General features: G+C 39.3%; 1 protein-coding gene across 4 annotated transcripts in view; it reads left to right on the plus strand.

Moving 5' to 3' along the window:
- The window catches only part of aff2 (AF4/FMR2 family, member 2), a 113909-nt gene that overhangs the window by 65892 nt on the left and 30109 nt on the right, over positions 1 to 17908 (plus strand). For all 4 annotated transcript variants that reach the window (XM_061287507.1, XM_061287525.1, XM_061287516.1 and 1 more), the window contains exons 5-10: positions 2952 to 2996; positions 6346 to 6432; positions 6974 to 7010; positions 8089 to 8149; positions 10197 to 10251; positions 16907 to 16944. In XM_061287507.1, the coding sequence (XP_061143491.1) occupies positions 2952 to 2996; positions 6346 to 6432; positions 6974 to 7010; positions 8089 to 8149; positions 10197 to 10251; positions 16907 to 16944 (323 nt within the window). The remainder of the gene's footprint in view (positions 1 to 2951; positions 2997 to 6345; positions 6433 to 6973; positions 7011 to 8088; positions 8150 to 10196; positions 10252 to 16906; positions 16945 to 17908) is intronic.

The following is a 17908-nucleotide window of genomic DNA, read 5'->3' on the forward strand; positions in this document are numbered from 1 at the left end:
AACGTGTTTTAAAGATGGACAGAGAGGGGGCTTGCTTCTGGAAACATCAATCCAAAATGAGCAACAGAAAATCTTGATCCATTCTGAGGCTCCGCTTAGTTCTCGGGACCTCCATAGCATGTGGCCCACTGATCCGAGGCACCGGGCATGTACGTAGAGGTGGAGTTGTGCAGACCATCTAAAAAGAAAAAGAATCTTCAAGTGAAATTTAAAACATACAGGGAGGCCAGAATTGGAGTTACTGTTCTCCCTCCTACGAGCACGCAACAGCATTTTGGACCAGCTGGAGAAGCTTGAGGGAGGACTGGATGATTCCAAAATAAAGTGCATCACAGAAATCAAATTGAGATGTAATTACTTACTATATCAAAGTAATGTTGTACTGGCGTATCCAGATGAGCGCAACACAACCCCAGACATACTAGACTAGACATACACTGGCACAATAAAGAGGTTACACCCTTTTTTACGCCGAGGCCAAAGAAATCTTTTGTTTGTATTTGTCTATGTAGCCGTCAGTTTACTGGCGACCAGTACAAGGTATGCCAGATCAATCCATTTCCCAAAGTACTTATCCTAACAAGCGTTGCAAGTCGGAGCCTATCCCTGATGACTTTGGGGGAGGAATCAGGGAAACACCCCGATTGATCACGAGCCAATTCACATGTCCACCTATGGACAATCTAGAGATTTGAGTCAACCTAAAATGCATCTTCTTTAATGTAGCTGGAGAAAACCTCGGCAAGCATGGAGAGACCCTGAAAACTGAAAACACAAGAAGCTCGGAGCCAAGATTCAAAGCCCAAACCTCAGAACAGTGAGACATGCTAATCACTAGCCCACCATTCTGATATCACTAAATAAAAAAAACATTTCAGATTCTCACAAAGAGGTGACTTCACTATGAGTAGTCCTTTTTCAGGGCTAAAACTGGCAAGCAAAACTTGACTGTTTCGTAATTTTTGTATTTTGATTTCACAATTATTCCTCCAATATTTTGGCTTTATTCCTGTGATAAAATGATTGCGTGCGTGAGTGCATGCGTGTACGTGTGCGAAAAGTAGTGAGAGGGCGAGAGACCTATTGTTGGTGTGTTCATGTGTACAGACGTCTATCATCTAAGAAGCTATTTCAGACAGAAAAGGATTTCTGCTTCAGTAATTGCCTTGGTTATATTTTCCACCCAACTCACTTCTTACTCTTCTCTCTTGTTCTTGTCATCCTTTCTCTGCTTCTTTTCCAGCAGAGACTTCATTTCTGGGGGTTTTTTCAAAAAAAAAAAATATTTCAGCCTTATACTGCAACCATTTCTCATCTCAAGTTACAAACCCACTCATAAACACACACTGCAACGCTCACATATCCATTCAAATGTATTACAGGCTGGCTGCTATTCACAGAGCCTGGAGGCTGTTGTGTCTTTTATTGCAATACATTTTGTATGCCAGCCTGTCTGGAGGTGCATGTAGCCAAGTGTTGTTCTGTTCTAAGTCAAATCAAGTCTGCTTACTACCAAGTCAAAGTCAAGCTGAGTCTTTTATAAATCGCAAGCCCTAAAATTTTGGACTCGTGTTTGACTCAAGTCATGTCATGTGACTCAAATCGTGACACCACAGCGATGCTTTTTCCTCAAGTCTTCTTGACTGAACCAATTTTACATTGAGGATTTCTCTTGCTAAACTCTAATCATGTTAGTATAATGCTGTAGTTAAGAATGACATGTAAATAATTCATTAATTCTTTGAAACCTTACTCTTTATAAACTGTTATTTGTTTTCAGACTAACATACTGCTTTCTAAGTAGTGAGTCTATCCCTCTAGAATCACCTGGTTACCCATTGCTATAAGTGCTCGTGCCCTATTATTGAAGAGAGATTGGCAATATGTTTTTTCACTTTTAATGGTCAAGTCATTTTTTGTTACATAACACATGCCAGTGTCCCTTGTAGTTTTATTAGCTGTAATTCAGAATGAGGATGATGTCATGGTCATTATCGCGGGCACTAAATGTTTCCTGATGCTCGTGTTGGTGCAGTTAGTGATGTTGTGCGACAGAGGTTATGGTTATGGAGGGATTTGCGCTCTTCCCCTCCAGCTGCTCCTTTATCCCCTCACTCCTTTTTTTATTGAGCCTGTCAGGGAGAACCAAGCCAGGAACTAGTCCATCATACTGTTTTATTTTGTTTTCAAATGCTTTTTGGAAACACTCATTTGGCAGTGGCATTTATACTTGTGTGGGGTACGTTTAGTTAACAATGCAGTGTGCGTATCCAGCAGAGACAATAATGATTTGTTTCCAATAATGGAAGAAGTACAACATGCACTTTGGCTGAACTGACACAGCAAAGAGTAGCTGCTCCAAGAAAGCCATTTGTTTGGCTTATGCTTTCATTTTTATAGGAGACATTTCATTGTTTACTTGGATTTTGTTTTGATCACAACTAAAACTCGAGCATTTGGTCAGTTGTGCTACCTTTCCAAATCAATAGCGTATCTGTAGTCCTTTTGGGAACCGTACCTGGTATTCACAAAATCTGTTTAATACTATTGTCTCTGACATGGAAAACATGGACTGAAAAGCACAGTCTATGTTTCTTTTGGCTGTTAATTGCATGTATCATTTCATTTTGATGATGTTATAAGATTCTTTCTTCTACATTCAATTAAGAATCAGTTTCGTTTACCTCCACTGAACTGCCAGAAACCTTTATGGAAAAGACAACATGAAAACAATGAAGAATTGAGGGAATTGGAATCATTAATTCAAAGTGATCAAGGAGTGAGTTAATTCTAAATACCGTAAACATTAAAGCCCCGTGAAGCAATATGGAAAATATGAATGGGTGTTTGGAATGGCATTCCTCAAGCGCGTGTAACACACAGTGTTATGTTGTCACTAATGTTTTGTCTTAAAAGTGACAGTTTCTTTGTCTTCCATTTGTTTTCTACAGGTCAACCTTCCAAATGACTCCGGTTGTGTCGAAGAGATTTTGCGGGTATGTTGCACTCGTACACACGTACACAAGCACAGTCATTGCCAGGCTCATCAGCTGTTTTAAGTTTGCTTGCAAATTTGTTCTCTCTGGAAGTAGACCGATTATAGCCAGGAAGGACTGAATGGAGAGAAGATAAATGCATGTAATGGGAGTTCTGTTCGGTTAACAATGAACCAGCGTTTGGACAATTCTCCAGTCACGTCATGCAGAAATATCACATTCCTTCTACCCTAGTTTCTCATCTACATGTAATGAGATAATTTAATCACAAACTCTCAACCCCCTTTTGAAATTTCTGTTTGGTTGGTTGCTTTTTCCCAAAGTGAGGTGAGAGTCGAGTCATCACAGCACCAAGCAAGATAGTTGCAAAGGTCGTCAAGACAGCACATGAGATAATGTGATAACTTATGGCTCACCCATGATTGTCTCCATCCTGCCTCTTGTGATGCTCTCTTTGTGGGCCTGTTCATCGCTCCCTGCCCTCTGTCATTCATCTCCCCTTCTCACAAATCAATAAGCTGGTCAACTGCCTGTGTGACAGATCGCGACCTGTGAGGCGCATGAGGAGCCTTAGGTCAATAAAATGGGTGCGCTTAAAACTACAGATTGAATTCGATAAATTCAATCTGTACTTTGAAACCGTGTCAAATGGAAAGATCAGCAAGTTCAAAATGTAAAGTGTGGCACGTCAAAGCAGATGACCGCAGCTGTTTTCCCTTTTCTGTCACAACACGGCAATAGGTCAGATGCAAACGTTGATGTGGGTGTTAACCATTTATTTTCTAAATGCTCGTCCTAATTAGGGTTGAGCTGGGTCTTTCTGGTCGTTCCAGGGTGTCACCGCTCAAATGGATGCTTGCAACCACAACGACACTCTGAAACATATATTTACCAGTTTTGGTCAATGTACTTGATATATAAAATCTAAGTGTTGCTTAAAAAAAGAGATTATTTGATGAACTTCTGCATGCTCTTATTTTGCAACATGCCCATCATGAAGTATGGCTAACCCAGCTGACTTCGGGCTTGTGACAGGCATGCACCCTGGCCCAATCATCAACTGGGCGTTGTTGCATACATCTATTCCACATACAAAATCCACAGAAGTAATGAGAGGAATACCTTTGTACTTACCTTTGTACTTGTGTGGAAAAGCACAAGTATTCTACGGCCATTTTGATTATCCATTGCGGTCATAATAATAATAATAATAATAATAATAATAATAATAATAATAATACCGTTTTTTCCACGCTCCATACGAATACAATGCTCTCGTATCAGACGCTTGCTCGATCACCTGCTCGTTTGCTGTCACAATGTACACTACACAAATCCGAAACATTTCTTCGCTATCGAGTTTGCTAGCGCATGCGCAGTGATACTGACCGGCAGAATAACATGCGGTTGTTCCCAAAGATGATCTTTTTTCTGAAATAATTTTACGTTTACGGACTTAAGTAGGAGTCAAAATTTGGGTGCGTATTATACATGGGTACAGGCTTTTTTCCAGCATCGACATGCCATTTTTAGGGTGCGTATTATACATAGGGGCGCATTATACATGGAAAAAACGGTAATAATAATAATAATAATAATAATAATAATAATAATAATAATAATAATAATAATAATAATAATAATAATAATAATAATAATAATAATAATAATAATAATATAGTGAGGATAAGCTGTCTGTCTGTCTGTCTGTCTGTCTGAATGAATGAATGAATGAATGAATGAATGAATGAATGAATGAATGAATGAATGAATGAATGAATGAATGAATGATCATTGCCATCCTAAGATACAGATATATCTGTACTGATTGGAGATATTGTAATCATATAAACCCCAATAATCCTTAACTAAATGACAATGAGACGAAATCACTTTGATATACAGGTCTGTGTGTGCATGAGGGAGCGAGGGAGGATTTGTGACTCACTGAGGTAATCACTCACATTAACATTTATAGAGGCTAATAGACATTATTAAAATACACATACATGCATAATCAGGACTGCTGTCTGTTAAAACTTAGCCATTCTTCGAGCATGCACATTTCAGAAACACAAGCGACATCGGACTTGCAGTCACACACGTGCGTACTACACTGGCACGGTGTATGCTATGAAGTCCCTGGGTAAATCGATTAAACATTACAGCCCACCCACATACAAATACTCTGGTATAACCATGACTCATCCAATGAGTCATCCACATCGCTGAGAAGAGTCTTGATGATGAAGCTGTGACGTCAATCATCTTGTAGAGACCCTTCGCACGGTGACCTGTGTGTGGCAGATGTTTTAATCAAAGTACGATACGATAACTACTTCCGAAAACAAAATCGGTGTTCCTTGAGTCACCGTCTAGCTGAGTAATGGACTGCAATGAGTTACGTATATTGTATTTTATTTATATAAAAAAGGATTTACATGTATAGCCAGTGGATAGGATCCATCTGTAGTTCTTTAGCAGGTTGATGTAACAATTTAAGTAGAAATACAGTAAATGTAGGTTAACAAAAGACACATCCAATATGCACAACAAGTACAAAGATCATTCATTATCCGGTAGTAGGCGACCAACAGAGAGAGTGTGCAACACAAAACATTCCAGCCCATGAAAGTAGAGCAACGCCACATAACATGGCTGTAAATGTTCAATTACAGATGAGATATTTTGGTAGAAAGAATTAAATTACATTTTACTTTGCTACGTGAGCCAATTTTTCAACATACTGTAGGACTCAACTTCCTTTACACTGTTATGCCTCGGAGACTGAATGGTATTGCAAAACTAACGCACACACATTCACACACACGTTCAAACACAAAGGCAGGCATACATCAGATGATTATTCCGTTAACTAATTGAAACTCCCACATATTGAAGCTGGAATTGAACTGAGAGAGACTGCGTGATTAGCAATTAAATCACAATGCTGCTGCAGTGCTGCCGTTTAGCTTTTAATGCAACCAGCTGAAGTCAGCTTTTAGTTTGGACACGGAACACTCTGCACTTAGTTCATGCTCAGATCCCCGAGTGTGCTGCCAACTCCCAATCCACTTCTCACTTTATATTGCGAGTTATAACACAGTTCACTTGGATGCGTGTGAGTCTACAAAACCATAAATGAATGCTAACTCTGCTCCCCTACATCCAAGTGCACAAATAAATCCCTCACATCAAAAATTGTCTTCATAATTGTTTTCACTCAATTCATAAAGAGTTATAGCTCTGGTTTGCTTGGACCACAAGAGTAAACTGGATTATTTGTAATTGTCAAGTGCCCTTAATAATGTGTGTTTGTTTCTGTTTGCTTATATGTATTTAAATATAGGAGATGACTCACTCCTGGCCACCCCCTCTCACAGCCATTCACACTCCTGGAAAAGCTGATCAAACAAAGTTCCCCATTCCAAGCAAGGTTAGTAAGGTACATGTTATTATTTATACAACAGTATAAACCACGGCTTCCTGTGAGTGTGTCAGGCTTTTGTAAATTAAAGAGGCCTGAATTACAATTTGCGAATACATTGACATTAAGACAATAATTTCATGTTTTTGTCTCATTTTTGTTTGATGGTATGGTGTGATATTTTTCTATTGTAAAATAGATACCTTGGCTCAGTAAAGGTTTGGGCTCACTGCATGAAGGTAGATTAACGGCTAATATATGTTCTTGCTTGACACGATCAGGCCACAGGTTTAAGTCTGCCATGGAGCTGTGTAAAGAACAATATACAATACGTTATAATACACAAGAAGAACCACCTGCTCTGTAAAATACATGCCTTTCTTTTGTGGAGAAATATCAAAAGCACTGTTACTACAGCTGCATTTTGATGTAGCGAGATCTAAATGAGTGGACTGAAATATATTTAATACTGTGATATCAATAATAACCTTTGATGGTTCATTCCTTGAACACATTGGCCGCTGCTTTCATCCATTTTCTCTCACCCTAGGAGTCGCAGCATGTGACCTCGAGCTACAACACCCAGAGTAAGTCTCCCCTAATCAAAGTTACCATGCTAGCTGCGGGGATCATCCACATTCACTGGTGTTAATCTGAAAAGGCAGTACCGGAATAAATATGTTACAAAGTGCTATGTTAAACTAGTGAAGAAATGTTCAAATGGAGGGATTCATTGATTGACACGGATGGATGGATGGATGGATGGATGGATGGATGGATGGATGGATGGATGGATGGATGGATGGATGGATGGATGGATGGATGGATGGATGGATGCAGAGAAAACTGTTTTAATTGACATTGTCAGGGAAACATTATTTTAACAATATCTATTGCAGGTAGCAATGATGTAAGAAGTGCATTACATCACATGGTGGGAAATGTGTCAGTATGATGCAATGCAGGTCTACAATAATCTGGCAAACTTAAAGCACAACAAAAGATACATTGTTTAGGGCAGAAAAGACAACAGATTGATATTTGATTAACCTGTCATGATCCTCGCTTCTCTAAATCAAGTATTTGTTGAGAACCAAGTATTGATACACAAAATAGCAGATTTTGTCTGTGAGTCACAACAAACTATGTCTCTGAGGCACGGAAGAAGGGAATTGACTCATGTGGATGCCACAGTCAGCAAAGGAAATGTTTTGTTGTAACCTGGGGGAACAAAAGTAGCTGGCAAAAGCAATAACCAGAAAGAAGAAGAAATTACACAATAAAGAAAAGAAACACTAGGGAGTAAATTCACTACGGATATCAACTAGTGGAAAGAATACATTTTTATTTTGTTCTTTGAAAATCATGGCAGTTATTCTAAAAATAGTTCTTGGGATAAACATTAGATAATATCTGGAATTTTTTTGCTTTCTTCATTCATTTTTCTATTCATCCTATTCTCATTTCATTATTATTATTATTTTATTTTTTTTCATTTCTTTTAGAGATGCAAAACAAACATGCACCTAAATAGTGAATTGGCATCTTTACCATTGTGATAGGCATAGAAAATGACACAAGTCTGGTTATTTGTCAAACACATATCACCGAGCAAAACAAACAAACAAACGTTGAATGCTTATAATAACCTTTATTGTGTTACAGAGCGATGTACTGTATCAGCCAGCAAGTCAGCTGTGAAACCACCAAGTGCACCACAAAAGTCGTAAGTATGCCATATCTTGCTAGACACACACACGCACACACACAAACACAATTTCGGACCCAATGTTATGTTTCCCTCAAGGTAAAATTAAGTTTGACTCTTGGATGAAATTCAGAGCTGGTAGGAGAGGGGGGAAAAGATTACGTGGATTAGAGCGGGAAAGTGCAGCTACATTAATTTAACGTGAGCCGGGGGCATATTGCAACATCTCAGGCTGCAGCCCACTCCACTTCACTCGCATAGCAACACAGCAGGATTCATGGCTGGGTGGGATTAGAAAGGCAGGGATTGCTGCCTGTAAATATGACACACAGGCATAATGATTTTGTTTTACAAAATTAATGTTATACTCAATCCACCAAACAGAACATGTCCAACTTCATCTTTGGAATAGTAACAGTATCAGAAGCTGATTACTGTTCCAATTTTTTGCAAGATAAGGTGGAAAAAATTGTGAATCACCACTAAAAGGATGTCACATAATATATTTCTTCTAGCGCAGCAAAAATAAGTTTTCCTTTTTATATGCATGTGCATGTGAGGGATTCATTTGACAGCTTTTTCAGTTCATCAAACAATCTATAAGAAAACATTTCTTAACCATACAGCCTAGATTCTAATATACCTAACGACTACAAAGGTTTGTATACTTGAGGAAGTAGGTCATTTAAATCATTGAAAGACTCTTAAATGTTATGATAAATGAGAGGGTTTTAAAAGTCATATGCTATATGTAGTTATAAACACGTCTGTGATTTGCTGGCCACCAGTTCAGGGTGTCCCCCATCTACTGTCCAAGTCAGCTCGGATAGGCTCCAGCGGACCCGCGACCCTCGCCAGGAGAAGTGATTCAGATAACGTGTAAAAAATAAGTTTACCACTGTAAAGCACTAAAATCTCACTCTATCTTTGATCAATGAACCAATTCCACCTGTAAATGAGTAAGATTACATCCAGATAATTTTTTTGATAACCCTTGTCTTTTTTTTATGTTGCCCCTAGGTGTGAGTGCGAATGGTTAGTCCAATAATAGTCCAACACACACACACATTCAACAGGCAGTTGTTAACTACAGTGTAATATGCTCTTTCTACATTTGCTCCTTCATGCTGCCTTTTATTTCATTTTCCTTGTTTCCATCCTTCTTCCAGCATTCACTCTCCTGGGTCCCCGCCTTCCACTTCCTCCGTCATTATCATCTCCGTCTTACCTCCTTATCTTTCGCTAGCCATCTGTGCCTTCTTATGAAATAATGTATGACTCCATTTTTCATTCATCCAAATATATCTATCATCGCCTATGTGCTGCACTGCACCCTTATCTGTGAAGCGCTTCTCATTGCGCTTCACTCATTCACGACTCGCGCGGTCCCGTCTGAAAACACCACAACACCGGGGAGTGTTTTTTAGCGGGGAGAGCAGTGAAGAGAGCAGTTCGCGAAGCAGTAAAAACCCCTTTAGGGGATTCTCCTGTCATAACAATAGCAGTGCTATCTTAAAATAACAGTAGCATGCGTGGATGGTTTATATAAAGCAATAAAACATGGGAACTTGCCAATGCACAGCACATAAATACAGAATAATTTGCTACCAGGGAGGTCATCGAACACACCAACACAAGTACATGTTGTGTTTTTATCATTCATATATTTATGGTCCTGCAAATGGAGTGTAAAAGCAACTTCTACCGATTAGAAATGAATTTGAATTCAGTGGGGTCTCTCCTCTCAGAATACCCTCTTGTTACCAAAGAATTCTTGGCAGCAGGTCAGCGCTTGTCATCACAGAACGTTTCCAGGTGAAAAAACAATCTGGCTTCTACCTCCAAACTCAACATCTGGTTGCTTTTCCGCACCGCTATGCCTCATTCACCGTTCTCGTCGTCATTCCCTAACAAAAGCCAGCGCTACTTTGCTTATGCAATGACTCCATTTGCTAGGACAGCTTGGTAAAGTTAATGGCAGTTAACAGTGCGCTGTATTTCATCTCATTCGAGCAGATGCTGAGGTCAGGGCTGCGATTAAACATATTATTTTGTGTTTGCGCAGAATGCTGGAGGATGACCTAAAGATCAGCAGTGATGAGGAGGAGGCCGAGCAACAGGTGAGTTGTCCCTCGTCGGCATTTATCGGTACTGTCCGTCATCTTGGCCTGACGCCATTTGTCTTTCATTCAATTACGACCAGTTCTTCTTTGGGACTGATTTGTTCATCAGTCTCAACATCTGTTTAATTAGTTGAACTGAAAGCATTCATCCACAATTCATTTTAATTTCCTTTCTCATGTCATCGGTTGACTCATGCATACCTTTGCAATCAGCGTTTTAATTCGCTAACATTTACGAGTATTGGCTGCGCAGTGTCAAGTATGCCCTTGGATTCCTCTCCTTTCATCCAGAGGTCACTGATGTTAAACAAGATGGCCTGGCCCATAATCTCTGATTATAAAATTTATTAATGGGGTTCAGATTCTGAAATTCTTCCACACCAAATTCCACCAACCATGCCTTAATGGCCATCACTGGGACAAAGTCATGCTTGGACAGAAAAATACCTTTTTCTAAATTGTTACCACAAAGTTGGAGGAATTGTTTTGGACAGGCACAAAATGTAGTGCTTACCCTGATGGATTCTTTAATAAATCACGAATCACTTTTGTTTCGACAACGTATATGTATCTGTGTGCATTTTAACAAGTCAAGTTATGACAGTTATAAAACGTGTTAGACTACATTTGCACCTTAAAAAGGATTAAAACGCAAGTGGTAGATTGTGAATTCTTGTGATAAAGATTGAATGTGCAAATTCTAATATGTTGTGTTTACACAGTGACATAGTGGACACAATGTCGCAATTGACCCAGGCACACGGGTCAAAAGATGAGGGTCAAAGAAAAAGTCAGATTTGTATTCATGCAGATAAATAAAAGGCTCAGGCGCTCATTTGTGGAGTCTGGATGTTCTCCCTCCGCTCTCCATTAATACACCTCCGGCTTCTTTGACACAGGTCGTGATAAATGTCATTTTTAGTTGAGTTATTTTAGGGTCTTGCACATTAATTCAAAAATAACCTGCCGTAACACAAAAATTAAGCTGATTATGTATGAGAAGTGTCATAAAGGCTCCGTCTGCGCTAATCATGATCTTTGTGCACTCGCGACGCCAGTGGGGGGGGGGGGGGGGGGCTCAAGCCTCTGTCAGAGTCCATGAAATGCTAATGAAACTGTACCAATTCCTCTCGTTCTCTTTTAACCCTCACACTGATTGAATAATTATGGGATGATGGAGACTATAATTCTAAATGCAGGCAGGTTGTATTTAGTGGTTTTACTTTTTGTAATCATGTTGAAAGTGGATCTTTTAATTATAGATTTGTGGCAAGGGGCTTCCCAATCATGTCATCTATAAATGCTTGATTACAGTGGAGCTCAAGTGCACTTAAGAAGTTTTAATGAGCATTCTTGCGCCGCATTTGTTAAAATAGTTTGGCTCAATGTATATAACTCAGGAGGTTGCCTACCATAGGTTTTATCAGGCCGTGAGTCAATGCTGTTGGGAAGATTGAATGGTATTTGTATTTTCTGAACTCGAGGTGTTTGATAGATCTCCTCCCACTTTGCAGCTTCACATATAACCCACCGACATTATATGCAAAGCACTTCCTGGCTCACCCTGAGAAATAAAGTGAATATCTCCAAAGTTGTTGAACTATTGCTATAAGCCTGCAGCGTGACAGTGCAAGATGGATATGGAAAGAATAAACAGAATAGAAGGTAAAAAGAAGAACCGGAGAGACAAAGACGGAGCAGACATACCGATAACAGTGCAGACAGGAGGAGATGAAGAGAGGGAAGGATGCTAAGACGTGAGAGAGAGGCTGACATGAATCCAATGGCATTTTTCTGTGCATGCACTTAATAGGCTTATAGCAAATGAGTGCATGGTGTATTATCAAGCTTTTATAGCCTGGAGTAAAGCACAACACACATACATTCATAATCAACACAGATGCTTGTGTGTTGTGCAAATGTTGGCAGCCTCTCACACGCAGACACACTGTCATTAGTATTCCGTGGCGCGGCACTGTGAGGGCAGCAGAGGAGTATGATGAATATGTTTTTGCACTGAGCAAAGACACGAAGGAGGGCAGGGAATTGAAAGAAGCAGCGGAGGAAAGAGGGGTTGATAGAAGGAGAGGAGAGTGAGCAGAGCAAAAGAAGGGAAGGAGAGAGATGTTCCTGGTGACTTTAAAAGCTAAAAGAAAAACACCAACCCAATTACTACCACTGCACGAATGTCCTTTGTCTCGAGCTGCCTGCACATTTCTCTCTGTGATGACAAATCACCTTGGTCAAAGCAAGGTCACACTAAAACGCTCTGGCTTTCTATAAAAGGTGAATTGCAGCTGGTAAAAGTGTCCATGACTCGGGCAAATTCCACATCAAAGCTACCCTGTAATAATAATCATAATTCATTCAGTTTATATGCAAAATAATTAGGCATAGAGCCCACATAGGGTCATGTTGTTTAACGTAATGTGGTGGTTTGGGGTCACTTTTTCTGATAAATCCCTTTCAGCTCATTGTTTTGGTTCTATGGCTCAAATGAACCATATTATCACTGTTTCTGATGGTTAAGTAGCACAGTTAATGACTGGAGCAGCAATAAAGCTTTTGTTTACATTTTAGAACTAGCAAGAAATTAGTCTGCTTCCAAGCAATGACATATTTCCTAGTGGCACACAGTCGCACATAACATTTAATGTGTGTACTATTCCCTTTATTCACCTCCCGCTCCTACGAGAACCAACGATTTAACAATATCAGCTTAAATTAATCATTGGATACTACATTGACTTGCACTAACTTGCTAGCTGCAGTAGTGCTTTGGGTCACATAGTTTATTTTTATTCGACTGCTGTGGGATCCATTCACTTTTCAATGACCTATTCAGAGTCAACCTGCGATTGAGCGGCATCCAGGATCCATTACAGGATAAGTGTTATAGAAATTGATGGATTGGACTGGAAAGAAAATAGTCCCTAAAAATGTTTTTTGTGGTCTACAGTTTTGGTGGACCAGCTCGACCAATGGTCTGATTTTGTGTCAACCTGGGTTCAGTGCTGATGTCACTGTAAAAAGCCGGGCTGTCTGTGAATTAAACTATCATTTGATGTGTTATCATTTGAAGGTATGATGTTGTCTTTTTCTTTAGAAGAAAATAAATGCAAGTTTTTGCTGGATTTGTATTTAGTATATTTTTCACCATTAGAAAAGCATTTTGTGTGCCAATGCCACCCAATGTAAATATGATATAGACTTGCACCTTGAGAAGAATTTTGAAATGGAGATGAGTGCGTCTTTAGTTTAATTTTGAAGGAGGGATAACTTTATAAAGGATTCTCGAACCAAGCTTGATGATCAGCTCATACTACAGCAAACATGAGTAACCAACGAGTTCATTGGGTTGAAGTCCAAATAGCCTGTAAAAATGACTTGCTGGGCCTCCAAAAAGGTGTTCCTTTTCTTGGTAGATCATAGGCAATAAATATCAACCACTACTGTTGCTTAAGTCAGAGACCAACACCAGCCCTTTGTTTTGATTACCTTCCTCACAGCTGTCATTTTGACAAAAAGAAAAGATGGGGCAATTATTAGAGTTGCATTGCATTTAATTTCTGAGGTATATTTTCTGGAAAAATGCACCTTGATAATCACATAAAACATTTCAGGTGATGCAAGACTGCAGAAGATTTTTTAAACTTTAGTGCAATAACAAATCAAAGGAGTAACCCTGAATTTTCAGGCACGTCCGAGCCTCATTGTGTCTACTTGGGGATTTGTTTCATCTCTCTTCGCCATGCTAGGCGTGCCGGTGTCTGAAGGTGCGGTCTAGCGCATCTGACATATTGGTAGCAGAAAGTATTCAACATTTCACACCATATTTGAGTTTTGGCACACGTAATCTAACGCGATGTTAGTCAATTTTATCCTGGCACGTGCTGACAGATTCTTCGCTCCGCAGACATGTGCGGTACCACAGTAGGTGCCATATACCATTCATAAATATGATGACGTGTGTCAAACCCTCTGAATGGGAGTGGTGAGATTCCCATACTTTCCCTGGCCAACTTGGAAAATAATGTTCAAATACAGCACCTTAACCAGGTTAACATTTATTATGACGTTGGCATTCTCTTCTCTCATCTGTCATGCATAGTTGAATACTCATTGCAGCAGTTAGTTTGACTTTTTTCCCTAACAGTGTACACAAAATAAACATAGAAACAAACGGGTGTCAAAGGCATTTCTTTTAACTGAGGTACTCAAATTACTCAAGGACCTGTATCTATCTATCTATCTATCTATCTATCTATCTATCTATCTATCTATCTATCTATCTATCTATCTATCTATCTATCTATCTATCTATCTATCTATCTATCTATCTATCTATCTATCTATCTATCTATCTATCTATCTATCTATCTATCTATCTATCTATCTATCTATCTATCTATCTATCTATCTATCTATCTATCTATCTATCTATCTATCTATCTATCTATCTATCTATCTATCTATCTATCTATCTATCTATCTATCTATCTATCTATCTATCTATCTATCTATCTATCTATCTATCTATCTATCTATCTATCTATCTATTTATTTTATGTTATTTTATTTATTTGTTTGTTTGTTTGTTTGTTTGTTTGTTTGTTTGTTTATCGCTGAAGATGCTGATTGGCAAGAAAAATATCCCGAGTATCTCCATTGTCTCTCTGAAACCACCAATTCCCCTGTTGGAATTTTCCACATTTTCCACTTGTCGTGAGCCTGCCATGGGGGAGCAATCGCACGCTTCATTCACCGCAAGTCTGGTGTTGTGGTGTTGCACCGTGGCGGTACATACACAATGAAAGGGTTGGTTATGGTTTACAGAACTTTTGTCTATCCTTTTGCTGTAATTTAGATTTACAATTTCTGAGTTCTTTCATTGTGTTCCTACTTTAGTAATTGATTTTTTCTTTTAGATAGTAAGGTCCGTTGATGGGGTTTAGGAAATATAACGTAGGCATTTACACTGCGGTTGCACCCGCAAATATCCATATATATTGGATTTTGATTCCAATCTTCTATTAACGATAACGAAATTGTGCCTCTTGAGAGCAAATATCTGCAATAGACTGACTTGTCATCCATGCCACAGCCATGTTTAGTGGATTAAGTGAATAATTGCAGCCCGTGTTGTTCTTTAAAGCCCTGCGGGATATATTCCCACACAGATCCTCTTCATGAACCCTGCAAATCTCCCTGAGCCACAGAGCTGACAAGCTTTATTATTCAAGACTGTAGCTCAACTTCAAGCTATCAAAACCACAAAACCACCGGTGCCGTTAATCACCTCATTCCTTGAGAGACAGAAAAGGGGCTAAATATGAATTTATTTTAATTAACAAATGGAGATGAATAAATTGTAAAACTGAATCAACTAATTTTGTTTTGTTATTGTAATTGAAGCAGCCATGTACAAAATTGACTAATGGAGATGATCTAGCTTTATGAAGGAAAAGTTTAACTGAAACATTTGATGATTATTTCACTCAAATTACGTGTACTATTACTGTATTATTAATTTACCTGATTGCACTTGGTAAATTCGAGTCTATTTTTAAAGCAATTACTTGACAATCATTCATTCATCCATCTTTCAAACCGCTCAAGTTTTTTCTTTGTGTGCAAATCACTTCAACACAAGTGTTTAAGTCAATGTTTCAATCACAGAAACCCACACACACGCACACAACCACCCACAGAAGCTCCTAGGGACATTCTCTCATGTGCTCAAGTCAGAGAAGATGCGTTGCTGTGCATGTTTTGAGCTACGCAGATTCTCCCCTCAACTTCAGTGTGCCACTTACGCACATTCATGAAATGTACGCACTGAGTGGGGTGACCTTGACATCATTGCATGACCCTGACAAATCTGTCAGTGTGTGCCATTCTCTCCTAGACTTAAGCGTCTTTTGTTTTCCATGCTCCAGAGGCTGTAGCGCCTCTTGATGGCAAACCATCATATTGCACGTTTTGAGTCATTTCACAGTCGCTGACAGCGAGTGATGACTATCACCGGCCGGCATGGCTGATTTGTACTGACATGCGGACGGAAGGAGGGCAGAGATGGCACACCTCAGGTTCCATTTTTGCTCACCTGCATCTGTATCTCTATTACATTACAATGACGGCTGGACGTCGACGTTATATCATTAATTGGCAAAATGATGAGTCACCGTGGACTTTTTCCGTGAATACCGTGAATTTCCATACGCTGATGGGTGGAAGCGCTGATCACAAACAAGAAAATCATCCTAATAATGGGCCATGAGTTATGGATTTCTGGGGGTATTGTGCGTTGCTTGGTAAGCTTGTCAACTCTCAGTTTCCACAGTCTCCTAAGCATTCCGTGATGAGAACTGTATACGGATTAAATTGCTTGTATTGGATTTATTAAAAAGAAAATGCAAAAACACGCTCCTTCAAAGTAGGCTGTTGATGAGCTGCATACGTCAGTAGCGATAACCCCCGGATCCGCAACCCAAGTTATTTCCCAATCACATTGTGGGAGAACATGCCCTCTAGTACACAGCTACAAGCTTTCATAAAGTCATTCTACACTTTGGTAAATCTATGCATGCTAATATTGATATGCTATTAACATGCAGAGCATTTTAACATGCATGTCTGCGTTTGCTGACAGGTATCCGACAAGCCCAAAGCCCGAACGACAGCCCTGAGGTAGGACACACACACTCTGTTTTCAGTAATGTTACATCACATTCACTTTTTACAACTAGGAGTGTTTCAAGGTTATTGTGCACGTAATCGCCATCAGGCAATCTGGAACCACAGTGCCTGTAATTATCTGAAACATCTGCAATGCCGCGTGCTCTGCGAACTTCAGTCACCAACACAAACATTCCTCACAAGGCAGCAGGTGTCACTATTTGTTGGTTCATGCATAAACCACTGCACATCTGTCTGCATGTACCCCATTAGTTTCTGTTGCTATTTGGATTTTCGTCGGTTTCATTATTGTCTGAATGCCTTTGACTATAATGAACTCTTAAACACTTTCTGCTCAACTTCACTCGTTAGAGTACCTCGAAGAGTAGTTCAGTTCATGTTAAGCACATGTCATTAGTTTTATGGAACTCATTGGTGTAACAAAAAAAAAAAAAAAAAAAAATCTAATCAAAGGATTTCCTTTTTAATTATATGACTTACCTTATCCCCCAGTATCCTTGTAACTCTGTAAGCAGCAAATGTTTGGCCAGTATTGAACTTTTTTTTAATCATCGTATTGGCATTAAGACTACAGTCTGCAGTGCATTGGCATTAGTTTTTGTCATGTGTTTTGATATAGATGTGTATATTTTGGTATGACTCAAGATTGATTTAAAAATAATTTCATCTATTATAGATTATAGATAGACTAATGTGCTTAGAGAAATGCATTCTGCCTGTCATTAAAAAGTCAAGCACCAATTGTGCTGCATAAGAATGTCAAACTCTTTCACAAATTAGGCTTGTGTTCTCTGTCTGCGTGAGTGTTAATGTGTGTGCACATATCCACGTGTCTATAAGCGTGTGCGATAAAAAGAGAATGTGCCATGTTTCTGTGTGTGCCCCAGGCCATGTGTTACTTTTGCTGCAGCTAATGAGCCCGAGCAGAGCGGGCATACACACAGACATGTATCCA

The sequence above is a fragment of the Syngnathus typhle genome, linkage group LG1 (genome assembly GCF_033458585.1).
Source record: "Syngnathus typhle isolate RoL2023-S1 ecotype Sweden linkage group LG1, RoL_Styp_1.0, whole genome shotgun sequence".
Lineage (NCBI taxonomy): Eukaryota > Metazoa > Chordata > Actinopteri > Syngnathiformes > Syngnathidae > Syngnathus > Syngnathus typhle.